Here is a 16597-nt window from a genome sequence, read left to right as displayed (position 1 = left end):
CCTCCTAATCCAGGATAACTACCTGTGACTGGACTCTTCTCCACTCAGGAGGAGAAAAGCTCAACTCCCTCACAGAACTCAAAGACCCTGAAGTACTCAGGGGCCACAGGGAATGAAAGCACAAACCATTTTTTACAGTCAGCAACCAAAACGTCTGAAGCAGGTGATACTACGTGCCTGCACGTCCAGCGTTCTTGCTGATGTATTGACAAGCAGATCTGGTGTTTCGTCTTTGGGACTGGTGCTTCAAGTGCTTCTTAGCACAGGACTGAATACACTCACATTTGGAAAAGACATGATGTGTTATTCTGTTAGTTCAGATCACATAGTCTTCATAAACTCCTGTTTTTAGACAATGTTGTATAGAAAAATTAAAGATCATGGAAGTTCTGGAGAACAAACTTGATTGGAGACTCAGCCTGACATATTAAAATCAGAAAGCAATTTGGCAAGTTCAGGATATTAATTAAAAAAATATTCATTTATTCATACGTGATTTAAGTCATCAGCAGTTCACAGGAAAATAACATCTACTCCTACACAGATGTGACATTACTGTTTACTTACAAAAGCAAGGGAACTGCACAAAGACTGCTAACGAGCAGATGAAGCCTAGGAGGCCCAGAGGAGATCTCCAGGTGCCATTTGAAGTTAGTTCATGGCCAGCAGGACCAGAAGTGAAGAAAGCAGCATTGAAAGGGGAGTACTACTCAGGAGAATGAGCGTGGTGCACTTCAGCAAGCAGGTGGAACAGAAGCAGGCAGAACTGGGGTGACAGAGAGATGAATATAAAAGTAGAGAAAGGACAACTCCGTGGCAGAAACCACACCAGCACCATCCTGAGCAGCTGCAAGGACAAAACCTTGTTTCTCGTCTATAAAATGAGAAGCTACAACCTCACTAAGTGAAGCAAAAGCTCTTACCTATTTTTCAGGTAACTCCAAAGGCCAGATGTGGGTCTGACTTACAGAAAACATATCCTTGCTATGCAAGGCAAACGTACATCTAAATGATTAAGCTAACTGCAGCACACCTTTGTTACAGGAACAAGACTGCTGCAAAATGGTACCATGTTACCTGCAGCACCAGAAAAAAAGGATCACGTTGGAATTACAGAAGTGGAAAGTTAGATGCTGCAGTGATCTATACCCTAAATAAAGACCAATAAAGTACTGTAAAGGGGCTAGGAGGTAACACTTTAAAGTTTGGTGTTTTTTTGGAAACTTAAGTAGTTGAAAGCAGCAGCCCTCCCTAAGCTGATACCTTGGTTGACAAGCTAAAAAAGCACTAAGGAATTGAAGTTTTCACACCCAAATAAACCGTGCTTGAAAGAATGTTCACCCAGAGGAGCAGCCTGGCGTACCTCACTGCAAATGCAGGCACACCTCTGCCTGTGCTCTGGAGCAGCAGTGCTGTTTACATGACAGAGGCAGCGTCAGTGTTAATGGGGTCTGTGGTCAAAAACCCTGCAGGAACAGGAAAACTAGAATACTGTCCATAAAGAAAAATAATAGTAATAATGTTAAAAGCATTTGGCTACAGCAGCATGATTTATGCTGCGTATTTTGAAACAAATCCAGGCAGCTTTGCAACAGGGAGGTTCAGGATCAAGCATCTGAGGAGGTTTTGGGAACAGTGGCTGCAAGCTCAGGGTTGCATTCAAAAACTCTTGCTAGAATAGGAGCATCTCATCTCTTTATATTCTTTATATTGTCTGATAGAAACATCACTGCCACAGTGAGGTGGTAAAGAAACTGCTTGAAACTCCTGTTACCTTTTTGCACTTGGTCCTTAGCTTCAGGATGGCCAGAGACGCAAGCAAAGCAGTGCCAGGAGGAGACAGAAAACAGCTCTCCACTCTTCAGCACACGGCAAAGAAATTTGGTCAAGTAAAAGTGAGGTGATTCAACTACCATTCACAAACGAAAACTTCATCTTTCCAGTATTGTAGCAGTGGCAAGACTCACACTAACCCAGTATCCAAGCCTCTAGAAGCAGAGTTTGTAATCTTGCAATACCTTCTCTAAAGAAGCACAGAGATGAAGTCAAAACATGAAAACCTCCTGCGTGTTTAGTACTGCATTTACGCACAGCAGCTATGAAGAAGAATTTAGGACTACAGAGTGGCTGCAGGTAGCTCTACAATTTATTTATTTATTAAGGCAGAGGTGTTTCTTTCAGGAATGTATCCACTCTGGGCCTCTGTTTTCCAGGACCATCAAATAACTTCCAGACTGGTGAGAGCAGGTTGTCGCTACACACTGATGTTATTCCCCATACAGAAGCACCTTACAATCAGCCAGGTATAACGAGACCTAGTTTGGTCTGCTCATTTTGTAGGAACTTAGGACTGCAAGGTATGAGCTTTCCCTTACAGAAGAATGGTGACCTGCTGTTAATGAAGGTTTTAAGTTTCTCACTATCTTGTACTGCATTCAGTAAGATATTTGAAATGGGATACAAAATATAGACACAGTGAAATACAGAATAACCAGAGGCACCTGGGGACACCTGTTTGGGAAAAACAAACAAACAAACAACCCTGGAGAACCTGCAATGCCCTTCAGAACAAGATCACAGTAGCACAGATAGAAAAAGTGTGATTAGGGCAAAGTCCCTGGAATCACCAATTGCCAAGTCCACTGACATACTGAATACCTAAACCACCAAAATTCAGAAGAGATGCGATGTCCTATTTGTGCAGCTGTACCAGCCCTTGTCCCAAAGGACAGATCGCACTTGTCTCTTCTGTGAAAAGTGAAGAGGAAACGAGACCAGCACCTACAGAGCAGCTCCAACAATAGGGAAGAGTCACTGCTGACCCTAACTCAGAGGGATGCTGCACAAAGGAGACACAACGTGAGAGAACATGGGTGTTCAGAAGGGCAGCAGATATACAGCAGCAAATAGGTATCCAAAAGGAAACCCCTCCGTAAGTTATGAATATTTCTATAAAACTCTGAAATGGTGTACTGGTGACCAAAAGAATAATCAACAGTTGAAATATACCTAAAAGAAAGCTCTGTTTGCACCTGTTTTGCACAGAAATCTCCGTGTAGGAACACCATACTGCATCAGTTTCTGTATAGCATCATGAGATGCCTACCTACGATTTAACAGAACTTGTTGTGTTAAAATGCACTCTTCAAAGCATGTGCATATACACACCTGGTCAAGCACTGAAGGATAGGGCCAGATTGCTTTCATTCTACTACACAAGCAACACTGCCAGGGAATTCCTTCTATACTGTACTAATTGCACAATGTCCTTTAAAAAGTGAATACTTGATCTAATCACATCCAAGAGTAGAACCAAAAAAAATGTCAGACTTTATTTACAATGTTAAAATGGTTATACAGCTTTAAGTTTCAGTACACACACACAAATCAATTCCTCACTTCTCAGCTTTGAAAGAGACAGAAAATGGATTTTAAAGCCAAAGTCCATGAACCCTTGAGCCATATGGAACATTTAAGTTTTTATAATGTGCCGTCACTGCAAAATATAGGAAGAAAACGTGCTTTATTAACACTTGCCTCTATTTGCTCCCCTGAATCCCATCACATCAAAATACATCATTTCTAAGACACACTTATCAAGTCAGAAGAACGTTCTTAGCAACACACAGGATCAATCAATAAGCCCATTCACCCAAATATTATGCTCAATATTGTAAGCGTTCCTAAATCAAGCTTGCCCCAATTACACAGCTAACTAAAAATACAGCATCGAGCAGCCTGCGAAAACAGCTGCACACGCGAACAGCCAGGGGGGCTGCACAGCCTAGGGAGGCCAGCACTTCCAAACACCAACGTTATTTCCGCAGGAAACACAAGCACAGCTTTGCTGCTCACTGTGCACCCCTCCAGTTTGCCGAAATGGGTCTGCAGGTAAGGCGTGGAAGGTGCACCCACGGACAGAGAGTGTGACTGCCCTTGCATGGGTCACACAGGAGTGCTGCCCACCCACACGCCTTGTCTCACCTTGATGGCGTGTAGTTGTCCTCACTGCTGCCTTACAATATCCACTAGGGCTGAAGTTTCACAAAGAATTTGCTAGGGAGCAACCGCAGGCTGGTCCACAAGTAAGCGCAAGGAGAGGCAGGGGAAGATCAACGTTACACGACAGACAGCACAAATTCAGCTCCTTCCCTCCTGTTTCCCTGCTGCTACTTTCAACTGCCCCCACAAGACTTTTTTTTTTTTTTTTTTGGATCTTCATTGGTGGTATTGGGTTTTATACAGCATGGAGAAAACTATTTTTAGGTCACTAAAGGAATGGCATCCCATTTTAGGAATGGCACGTGGCCTATTTTGAATACTTCCTATAATAATTGTTACGGTGTGATTGTGACAATGTATATGCATGATGTATATAAAGATTATTATTTTTTTAAAAAAAAAACACTTCTGCAAATAAAAATCTACATTCTTCAGCCCCTACCATTAAAAGCAACAGTAATGATGACCTCCCTCCCCTTTTTTACCTCCTCAGATTCAAATTGAACAGACAGAACTCCAGAATGACCAGAAGAATTATTTAGTATGTTATTTAGAAGATTATTTAGAAGAATTTAAGAGTCACTTACAGAGACAGAAAGGTATCATACTAGGGATTAATAAAAAAAAATAAATATGCCTTTACTCTCAAGACAATTTCAGGACATTTAAGTCAGTCACTCCGCATGAATTAAAGCCAACAGCTTCTCACTTATTCAGTATTATTTGTTAAGTCCCTGATAGTTTCATCTGGGTTTGGCAGCCACAGAAGAAAGTGCAGTCAAAAGCCTGGCACTTAAAAGCACAGACTTCAGGGTTTTCCGAAGCATTAGTTGCAAGAGCAAATACATTGTTAATTAGTCCAATAATTGCATAAAGTACATAAAATTGCATAGCACACAGTTCAGCACTGGAAGCACTGCACATGTTGGCTGCAAAACTTGTTTAGCATACTTGTAAAATAGTTTGACTAATGGATAAATATTATCTATTTTTTATAATCTTTTTTTTTCCTGAAGAATCTGTAGTGAAAAACAGATCAACTGAGTCCCCTTTCTCTGTTGTCATTATTTTCCTTGCCACAACACGTTCCTGAAAAACAGAGAGGTGGCTATCAGCATTTCTCTAGCTGTGAAGTCTGTTGTGGATTTTTACAGCCTTGACAGACAGAAAGGACTTGCTGCAAGGGAATTCAACTTGCTAAAGAAGTCACCTGTGTAGTGAAGTTGTAGAAGAAAGACAGCACTGTGTGGATCATCCAGTCCTCTCCTTGTGCCAGAGAGACTTGTCCCTCTCGAGCCTCTTAGAAGCCCTGATTTTAAATCTCTCAGACAATAGGATTTCCACCCCTTGCCTTAAAACAGATTTGCAATGCAGGCTTTCACTCAGTGAAAACAATCCAGTATTCATTTTCCATGTAATACTAAGTTTACTTTGTTGCTGAAAGTGATAAGCAATATATCGCAGCTTGTGTGTTACCAAAAACAGCTCTCGTTTTTGGCAGCCACGAAAGCATGCTACAAATAGTTGGGTTTCTTTGTGTGTTTTTGTTTTTTTTTTTTTTTAATGTTGTTGTTTTTAAGCAGAGAGAGTCAGTAAGTTTCTGTGCATTAAAGAAAATGCAAGCTCTTCCCCACTCTGGTATTGCCAAGCCGAGGCAGCAGTGACCCTGAAGGCTTGTGGGGATAACCAATTCCTCCTGCTTCTTTAGTCGGGATTACAAAACTCCTGAGCAAGTCAGCTGCCCTATCAATCTAATTAGCTATCAGCTAAAATATTATGGCTCAAGACACCAACAGGACAGAGTTATTCCTGAATCTGTAGACACAACATACACAGCATTTAAGGTGTGGAAGAGGCTACTTAGGTTGTAAGGTTGGAACTTACAGTCAAAGGAAATGCAAAGCACCTAATTCACATTTACATAAACTTTACACATTTTCTTCTCCTAGAATGTGTGTGTTCACAAGCAATCAACACAACAAGCACTGCACGGCAGCAGTCTCACTGCTCTCACAGCCAGCATGCTTCCAGTTCTTCTGTCTGGAAGAGAAGCCCTTGGTCCTGCCATGTGTGAAGAAAAAGCAATGATTTGCAAGAATTTTACTGGTCACCTGCAGAACGTTTCACTCTTGGCTCTTCCTACGTCGTTGCTGCCTCAAAATTCCCCCAAAGGGTGGACTTGTTCCAGGACTGCATTCTGCAGTTTGCTGGACACCTGTCAAATATTTCTCTTCAAAGATTCTGGTCTTTTATTTATTTATTTTTCAGAAATCTGGGCAAAGTTTCACTGAGAAAATATAAGAGAAACAGACAAAAAAAAAAGATGGACCGAGGGGAAAAACACAGAAGCAGGACTCTGTTTAAAAAATAATAATAATAAAAAAATAAGCTACCTACACAATCATTCTTTTACATGTCACGCTGATAGTATGCAGGGTTCCTCATTTAATTTGCTGAAAAATTAATAAAAATTTGAGTGTGAATCCTCCATCAGCTCTCTACAGCGTCTGACAGCTGCTCCTTGAGTAAGTGGCTGGCACGATTCATGACAAACCTATGGGAAATGATCTTCACTTCATCCAAGGGAAACTTTTTTCCAAGTGAAGACCAAGAGCTCATTTTGAATCAAAGATCCTTACGGTATAGCATGTGAAATGTGACTTCAGTGCACCAAGACAACTTCAAAATATTTGAAGCCATTTTGTCAAGTCCAAGAGATACAGGAGGATACAGAGAACGTCAAGCCGAAGCTAGCTCAGATGATGGAAGGCTGCAAACATTAATTTACCTTGAAGTAGATCACAGAAGGTCAGAATAACTGCCAGACACAGTTAGCCTTCAAGTTAAGCTCAGGAAAGCAAACCTTGTCAATCCTATGCAAGAAAAGTAAGAAGATGATGTCCCCTTCCTCATCGAGCATGTCTGCTCCACAGCCTCCTCTATTAAACTCAAATACTTCTCCTTGCCTCTCAGAGCTGGTGGGAAGGATTTACCAGGGCAGGAGGGTGGAAATGCCAGCGACGGGTTGGAGATCATGTGGCAAAGCACTCCAAGGTAGATGCAGCTGAGCAATGGCCTGGGAAAATTTGTGCAGAGGACAGATTTGCCAGAGCAGGTCGCTGGCCACTTGTATCAGCAGATCACAGCAACACTTCAGGCACGAGCAAACTGATCAGCATCAGACCCCCTTCAGACTGCCATCCACAACTTTGTTATCAAGAAAGCTGGGAAAAAAAGCAGTAAGACCCATCTGCCTAGGAAACAGAAGGAATGTTTCTGGTTTTGGCACCACACCCCACTCTTTCCTTGTGCTTACTAGCAATCACACCAGAGCAGTGTGAGCATGCTAAGTCCCAATTCCAAACAGGAAAGCTATCGGCTTGTGATGCAGCTGAAGTCTCTGGATTACTGAGCAGTTCAAGATGAATCTACCATGACCAAGCAACTTCCAGAATGCTACACACTGAGCTAAGGAAAATGAAGTAAACAGTCAGCTAGCACAGCTTTTAAAAAACGTAACAAAGATCTAAAAAAAAGTGACTTAAGGTACAAAACCATCAAAGTTTTGGACAGCAATTCTTAAGCAGCATTGAAGACCGGAAAACAATGACTTGCCTTTTCTCGTCTCCTCACAGCTCATGCAAAACTTTACTACTTGTCCTGTGAAGCCACCAGCTACGAATGTGCACCAGTACCAAATTCCTGTTTTGGCAATTTCCCTACAGGCAAACTCTCTTTACAGCGCATTCCCTGCTTGGGTGTTTAACGTCATAATATAACAGACACCTTAAAAAAGGTTGTGGAACATTGATGTATTATTATGAACTAAACTAGACCTAAAATTTTGCAGAGTTAACCTAGTAAGGCAGCATTCCTATAACGATATTTTAAAGAAAAATCTATGCAACTTTATGCAGATACAGACTGCAATCACTTAAAATGAAATTCAAAATCTTTTCTTCTTTCTGTGGCCTATGACTGACAGGACACAAAGGAGAATACCCTTTTTGTATCAAATCCTACAGCACCTAAGCATTCTACAAACAAACAAACTCAGCTTTCCAACATGCTTGTAGGAGACTTCCCAGCGTGCCTGAACTCTTAAAGCACTTACACTTCATCCACTAACTTTCATTGATCAAACTGAGCTACAAGTTCAGAACAGCTGGCTTTCTTGTTACACCAGTACAGCCAGTTTGATGTGCACATGCAGACACACACACACACAAATCTACTCAGATCAGCTGGCGTTTACCATTCATGAAGTCCCATCAGCACTTCTCTTACAGCGGTGCTTATGCAACTTGCGCTTTGTACGCAGATGTAACTCCTGATGTAAGTACATTCAAAGAGCACAAGAAAGGATTCTTCTGAAAAGAACGAGTGTACCTGATCCTCAGAAAGCTTCTCATTATTTGTGGCAGAGGGCATCTAACCTGTTGCTAGTATCAGCAGGACTCTGGTCAGTGAAAATGACAAAGGAACAGGAACACGCATGGCTCACACAATTCAAAGAACTGGGACTATTCAGAGTTAAACAGCCATTCTGCTTTCAAGTGATTAAGGGTCATTACTTGAGACGATCAAGCTCAGCTCTGTTTGAAGAACAACTGCAGGACCATCATGAAAAAGTTTAAAGCTACCTTAGGAGTCTGCAAGGGAAGCAGCCAGTCAGATAAAGAATTACCTCTTAAAAAAAAAATTCAGAAAAACGCACTTTCCCACCTTATATACGACAACATCTGAACAGACTGCAGAGATCACATGAGCCTGAAGACAAGAAAACCTTGTCCAGCTAAAGCCTATCAGGATCTGAAAGCACAATTCAGACATGTTTGATTATGCAGACTATCCTAATCCTTTAGCATATGCTACAGTGAACAAGGTATACATTTCACTAGCTCCGTGTTGTCAAAAGAATGTTCTGAAAACCCAATATGAGTCATCTCATTTCAGAATGGTTTAGGAAAGAAAGCAGAAAAATGTTTGGGTGAGGCCTAACGGTAATTATGTATTACAGGCTGCTCTACAAAGGTAGATGTACTTATTTTTTAAAATCTGAAAAACTCTCCTAGCAGCCATCATTTCGGTGCTGCAAGCTCAAAGCAGTAGATTTATCTGTCTTGTCAGCATCATGCTTAAGTCCCAAGGAAGAAGAGATCTCCAGACTGGTACAGAAAGGGTTATGACCGCTTTCAGGAGGCTTGTCATTTCACGCTAAAAACCATTTGATTCCAGAACAAGGTATTTGTAGATACTTTTATCCATTACATTTGCTTAGCAAGACACCTCTTCACAGTGTAGCAAAAAATGTGAATGCGTATGCCCACATATGCAAACTACTACCCAGCTACTGCAGTCAGCCACCAAAAAGACCGTGTAGTTGCACTTCCTTATGTATTTGCAGTAAGTTTCAGTACTCACACAGGTTACCCAAGCAGTGATAGCTCTACTCTGGCATTTCCCCTGTGACTGTATTGACCAGAGTATCACAGGTATGGTCAGTCACTGCAGCAACACCCTGAAATGCAGGATGCTATCGAACAGGGACAATTCCTCCCAAACTACCAGAAGGTAGGACTTGATGCCATCTGCGCTCTAAGCATGCTCTCTACCACAGCTACACACACAAAGACTTTTCTGTCAAGGAAACTGTTTCATCCTACAATGGACACTACAGGTACATACATTTAAACCCATCCAGAGAACTGCATGCCCTCTGTTTTTCAGCAAACTAGTAAAATAGTCATTAAACAAGCTGAAGCCCTTGAGTGACTTAGTCATCATCACATTCACTACGCAACCCATTACAACTTTGTAGAGGAGAGTTTGTTGAGGTTACTTCTAGACTATACTTTATAGTAAAGCAGTGCCTCTAGCGAATTTAATAAACATTTTAACTGCATTATTTTGGCTTGAGTCTGTTATGTCCTTGGAAAGACAGCTCTTACGTTTACCCGTATTATGTACACAAACCATTTAGGAAAATATGAAAAAAATAAGGGAGGGTAACAGAGGCAGGATCTTAAAGGTTTTGGTACCCAACATTATTATACTGAGAGACGTGCTTTATACTATATGACTCCCACTCCTGCTTATCAAAAACCTCTACACGCAAGACTACATTTCTCACTTTATCTTGACACACTCTGCATAAACTAATAGCTTCACATTAAATCTGCCTTAATAAAAGATGTAGATTACAATATGAATTCTTGTGCATTATGGCTATATTTCGGTCTGGTTGGAAAAACATTTGTCAGCAAGAGACATGACAAACCTAACTGACCCTGTACAAATAGCAATTTTACATTTGTGACTGGAATACTTAAGTTACTGAGTGGGTTTTTTGTTTGCTTTTTTTTTTTTTTTTTTACACAATCATTTACTATATACTTACTGAAGAAATAATCCCTAGAACAGGTTCTTCAGCACATTCGCTCATTCCCCATATTCTAATGACTACACACACTTGAGCCCAGTTGAGCTCACAGCTCTTAAAAGTGATCTTTGAGTAGTTTACCCAAAACAAAATGAAAATGGAAAGGAAGTGAGGGGAAGATGACCACACCCACCCACCCACCATAAAATGTGCCTACTTGGTAATACAATGAGAATCATAAGGAACATGTATTCAATGACTGAGCTACAAAGAAAACACCTTTGTGGTTGAAGCTCATTAAATCAAATTTGCCTCAAACTGCGTATTTAGGTGAGGTAACAGCTATACGTTTCTCTTCTCATTATGATTTTAGACACCTACTATGGCAACAGGTGGTATTTTAGTCTGATCTGGCAGGCTGTTCTTTCGCAAGACTAACAGTCTTGGAAGTATGTATTCCAGAATTAAACCCTACTGTTCTCAGAAGTTAAATAAGAACACCTGTAAAATTAAAACAGCAAATTCTTTATTATTTACATCTGTAACATTTGCACTGTGCACAAGAACCTTTTTTTTTGTTTAGAGCTGTATATATTAGCCTGTAATAAATTCACATGTAGTCGCATTTATTTTATTTATAAGCACGCATGTGATATTTAGAAAAGAAGTTTTCAACTCACTTATTTCACCAGCAACCTGGTCCAGTTTTTCTTTTGACCTGCTGATTAGAGCCACCTTCATTCCACGCTTTGCTAACTGAAACACAACAAAAACAGGAGACATAAGGATGGTCATAAATCGCTTCCAAATTAATACCTTAATTACAGGAACTGCATGATTTGTCAAACATGGTAACAGTATTTGAGCAGCGGATTTGAAAAATTACAGTTTCAAATAGAGATATGAAGGAGGAAACAGGACAAATACAGGCATGCTACTTCTTGAAATTTCCTTCACACCAAATTTAGCATCTTGTCAGTCATCCCATACAGGTGTATAAGGCACATTTATACAATAGAAAACCAACAAGAGGTATTTTACAGACCCTTCCCCATACTGCTGCAAGTCCAAAGTCATTTCCTACAATTAAGCTCAGAATGCCCACCCATGGTCACCTGAACATCTGTGTTGCAAAATTACCCCAGCACTTGATACTTCTTTCCTTTATCAATTGATTTGGGAAGGATTCAGGCTCCACTCTTACTTTGTGCTAATCATAGGTATAAAGGTCAATTTACTCACACAGTTCTTTTAGGGAACTGTCCTGGTTTCAGTTAGCACAGAATTAATTTTCTTCCTAGTAGCTGGTGGAATGCTGTGTTTTGGCTTAGGATGAGAAGAGTGCTGATAACACCCCGATGCTTTAATTGTTGCAGAGCAGTGCTTATACTAAGCCAAGGACATCTCAGCCTTTTGCTCTGTCCTGCCAACGGGCAGGCTGGGGGTGCAGTAAGAGCTGGGAGGGGACAGACCCAGGACAGGTGACCCAAACTAGCCAAAGGGGTATTCCATACCATCTGACGTCATGCTAAACAATATATAGGGGTGGCTAGCCGGGGGGAGGGGGCCGGACTGCTCGGGGTTAGGCTGGGCATCGGTCAGCGAGTGGTGAGCCTGTGTAAATTAAGCTGTGGCCAGAATATATCCCAGTCATCAGATCAGACCTACCTCTGCATGTTTGTAATAGGATCTAACAACACAATTTAACAGACTCTGCAGAAAGACAGCTACGTATCTGAACCAGCATGGAAAATAATAAATGATCTTTCTATTATAACTGCCCGTTTCAGTGAAAAGTAAAACCAATATATCCTGTTGTTATAGGCACATAGTTTACTGGAACAATTTTTTTTTTTCAAGTCAGCTCTAGACTGCTGACATGATGTTTGCTTTCTTTCAGCAGTCATAAACTCCGGGTTCACAGGTTACTTAAACAGATACCTTAACTGTGCAAGTCTCAAAAACAGATCAAGATCAAGTAAAGCCATGCAATTGCATCTCATTAGCAGACTCCCAGCTAGTTTGAGAACTTCCACTACAGGAGCAAGCTTGAGAGAAATCGCTGCCATGATGACACTGAAGGGATGCACTGAGGAGCACATCCTAAGTCTGGAATTGGAAACCAAACTGCAAGACGAATTATCTAAGTACAGAGCAGATAAAATGACCACGGAAAGAATCTGTAACTAGGAATGAATACCCCCTAAGAAAACTAATCAATCTTGTAAAAAGATAGAGTGCTGGCTGACAAGTCCTCTTGCAGCCTGATGCAACTTGATTGGTTCCTGCTGAGCCTCTCCAAATATTCACTGGTAGAGGCAGAGTGAAATGAAACAAAACACACCAGTCCAAAGAGCAAGAGATCCTCTGAGATTCCAGTAACTAATTACGTTTTTTACATAAGGAATGAGGAAGACCCAGTTGCTTTGTAGATAACCTGCCATTATACCTGGATCTTCAGCTGATGGCCCTAGGATCACGAGAAGCCTGAACAGGAGGACCTTAAACTAATCACAAGAATTAATCCAGAGTAGCATACAATAAGAAGATGCTCTGTAGTTTAAGGATTAATTGCTGCAAGCAAAAGTCACCATTCTAAATTGAGTTGGTGGATGTAGGTGTCTAATTTCCATAAACCCAATATTAGTAACTACCACATTTTCTACTTCGATAGCAAAACATAGCTGCTGTTAAAACCCTTTCTCTCCAAAATATACAGGAACGTGATTGACAGCCCTCCAAAGCAGAGTTAAAGCTCTTGTTAGAGCATGTATAGCAAGAGGATGTACAAAAAGCAGTACTAAGGAGATGTAGATGTGAATCGCAGTGTACTCAACTTGATCGCAACCGCTAGCTTATCATGAGCATACAAACACATCTAAGATTAGCAAAAGCAAACAGCAGAAATTTAATCAGGAGTACAGCAGTAAAGGGGCAATAAACAGCAACTCCTGAGTATATCCTTTTAAAAAAAAAAAAAAAGAAAGAACATGCACTGCTTTGGAACCTTGACTGAGCACGAATTACCTGGGCAGAGAAGAACACTTACATTTACCAGGCCACTACCTTTCATGAAGAAATGGTCAAGCAATGAGAAGGATATTAGTGTTGAGCAAGGACTAAAGGTTTAAACACTGTAACAATGAAAACTATAAAAACAGATTATTGCTTGGAAAAGAAATAACCGGAGCAGAGTACAACCAATGAATCCACACAAACTTGTAACGTTCTTCCACCGATAATCGGTGACATTGTCAAACTTTTGAAGAGAAGATTCTCACCACAATTATATTTCTCACTTAAACTCCTCCAAGGAGAAGTAATCTGCATGATTATATTCACAGCTGTGAATGCCCAAGCAGCTGTATGCCAGTGGCATTTATAGTAACCTGAAGGGAATTCCTAGAATAAAGTCAAGCCTCTGCTGGCAGTCTTATGAAGACATCCCTGGAGTTAATTTGAAGATTGAGAAGTCTTTTCAGGTATTCCATATTTCACCTGCATCCACTCTTGACCTCATCAAGGATTCTTGATCCACCTAAACTACCAATGGGTAAAATGTGTTTTATTGTACAGCCCAAGAATGACTACTCGTACCCTTTGGGGTGCTCTGTGCCTACAGCAACTACAGCAAAGAAGCTGAAGCATCAGTGCTTCCCAACAAGACCTCATACTTGTGAACAGCTTTCCTGCTGTTTCAGACACACCAGCAGAACCTAAAACAAAGCTGCAGTTTCAGTTGCCTGATAACCTAACACATAAGGCCCCAAATGAATCTCCCGTGATGTTCAGGGGGCCATCTCCCACATCAGAGGACTTCCTCCCCCTGGTACTAAGCCCTGGGCACAGTGACCTGCTTCCACTCACTCAAGGCAGTTATTTAAGTGTTGCATAATTTGTTACAGTGCCATGTAACTGCGATAATTTGGCATGTATGAGCTGTCAGCTCTGCACAAGAATCAGGTGCTCTTGACATCAGACTTAATTCCCTTTGCAGCCAACTATCCCCATCTTGACCTTGTAGGGCAAGGTGCTACAATCTGCAAAGCAAAAAGGAACCTAGGGGAAGAGTGTGCATGTGGCAGGGCTCACAGGATGGAAGGGAAGTCTGAAGGGTGAGGACTACCCTTAAAGAGGAATGGTACTTCCCTGCGAGCACTGCAGAAATAAAAAAATAAAAAAATCCAGAAACGAGAACCTCTCACAGCTCATCTCCTCACCCAAAGTCATGCTGGTGTTTCAGAGAACTCAAAAAAAAAAATGAGTACAGACAGGCTCACTTTGATACCAGTGCTGGAGCTGAAAGTTATTTTTGCTATAAATTGTTGTAGTCAGCACTATTTGTCATGATGTTCTTCTGGGCTTATAGGCTAAATTGCCCCATACTAACGGGCACTTTCTGTCTTAAGCAATACGTTCCGGTACCATATTTGGAGCACACATATCCATCAAGAGCAAAACTACAGTAAAAGGGAGAGAAGTAAAACCCAGGCTTCAGAGACTTCATGAGCTATAGGGAATAATTGGAACATACTGCAGGCAGATAGAGATGCCGTTTAGTCAATGCCTAGAAATACTAGAAGGAAATCCCAAGGGTTGGGGAAGTTAAAATTATAGTAACTTAAAAACTTAACAGTAAAAACTGAAGGACAAGGTCAGGGCTGAAGACAGAAGAAGTCAAAAATAATGGAAAGGAACGAAAAGGGATCTGACTTTTGGCTGGTCACCCGAGGGAGACAATTCAAGAGACCTCAATGTCACCACGTATGTACATTAAGGTAAGGGAATAAGGCTGCTGCTTGATATCTTGCCAAGGATCAAGAACACCATTTCAAATGGTAGGAATTCTTACCTCTTTTGCATAGGCTTTTCCAATCCCATCAGTAGCTCCTGTGACCACTAGGAAAGAAAGATGGATATCCATTAGTTGCTTCACAGACATAACTAAAATGGGTGTTCATTAGGCTATGCAAGTACTCATCCCAGCCAAGAGACATGCAGGTCTCTGGAACAGGTGTGCAATTTAAAAATTTACTAAAGCTGTGAGGGAGCTCACACTGGCCTGTCCATATATATGAAAGCAGAGGAAGGGAGAGTTAGGAAGCTAATAGTTGTTTCCAGAATTATGTTCAGCACCTCATCCAGCACCATGCCAGGTTTCTGGCCCCCTGTGCTTCTTCAGAAGCCTTGTGGCTTGACAGATTTCTAAAAAGTCATTTAACTGAAAAAGCTCAGTTATGACTAGTAAACCTGCTCTCAACTTAGTTTTTAGTATATAGCAAAATAAAAAGCTTCTTAAAGCCTGTGAGAATTCAATAAAACAAACATTTTACGACACGTCTCAAAGCAGAAGGCATCTGCTGAATGACTCCCCAGCAGTTTTCAGACCCCTGTGACCATCGTGCCAGTAAGTGTGCCTGACTGATGCAGCCAGTCGCAAGCTGGGCATCCAGAGTTCAAACTTTTCCACTTGTGGGTGGACTGGGATCTGTGTCAAGCCTCAAGTCTTTCTAGGATTCCTTACCACATGCTGAGAATCACTGAGTGACTCAACATGCCATTAGTTTGACGGATTATTCCAGGGCTCTCACCACACCAGTAGCTGATCATCTCAGTGTACTCACTAAACAGCAATTCCTCCACCCAGAAGCTGCTCCTCCAGCTACCGTTTAAACAGGCTAAAAACCAGACGTGTCTGTAGGTGACTCGATGCAGGTGCCCCTCACGGCTCTGAGTACTACCCAAACATGAACGCGCACATTCCTACATTTATCCCTCCCCTGGTTTCCAAGTTTAGTCGCAAGATGCCGTAGCTGCAATACGGCAGAGATGCCCACACAAGCACATCCTGCAGGCACAGGCTGCTGCAGCTACCTGAGTTGTAGCTGTTGCCTTGTCAGCCCCCACTAATTTCACCGAGAAAGCCCTACGTGTGTCTCACGCTGCTTTGCCGCTTCCCATCCCACTATAATTAGGCAAGTGCAAGTAAAATCTTTTTGTAGAAACAAATCCACATTGAGAAAGGTCCCAGCACTGGTCCAAATGATGGGAAGAGGCAGACCTTGGAGAAAACATCAGGACTACATTCAAGGCACCCGCTAGCTGGCAGCCAGGCTTGTGTCAGTATTGTTACCCACTCATCCAGAAGGCAGCACAGCCCTGCAAGACGGTGCCTTCCCTTTAGTTCAAGGACTGCCAGGCTTCAATTTCAGC

General features: G+C 41.5%; 1 protein-coding gene and 1 long non-coding RNA gene across 2 annotated transcripts in view; one reads left to right on the top strand and one right to left on the bottom strand.

Annotated features, from left to right (window-relative positions):
- Nucleotides 1-16597, bottom strand: part of HSD17B12 (hydroxysteroid 17-beta dehydrogenase 12) — a 73811-nt gene that overhangs the window by 33631 nt on the left and 23583 nt on the right. The window contains exons 2-3 of the mRNA XM_068684705.1: nucleotides 15237-15283; nucleotides 11065-11140 (exon numbers count right to left, since the gene is read on the bottom strand). Coding sequence (XP_068540806.1) covers nucleotides 11065-11140; nucleotides 15237-15283 — 123 coding nt within the window. The remainder of the gene's footprint in view (nucleotides 1-11064; nucleotides 11141-15236; nucleotides 15284-16597) is intronic.
- Nucleotides 11949-16597, top strand: part of LOC137857771 (uncharacterized) — a 374251-nt gene continuing 369602 nt past the window's right edge. Inside the window, exon 1 of the long non-coding RNA XR_011097270.1 lies at nucleotides 11949-11992. This is a non-coding gene — a long non-coding RNA (uncharacterized lncRNA). The remainder of the gene's footprint in view (nucleotides 11993-16597) is intronic.

This window comes from Anas acuta, chromosome 5 (genome assembly GCF_963932015.1).
Source record: "Anas acuta chromosome 5, bAnaAcu1.1, whole genome shotgun sequence".
In the NCBI taxonomy this organism is placed as follows: domain Eukaryota; kingdom Metazoa; phylum Chordata; class Aves; order Anseriformes; family Anatidae; genus Anas; species Anas acuta.
The sequence above is the reverse complement of the archived record's forward strand: the minus strand, read 5'-3'. Positions and strand labels throughout refer to the sequence as shown.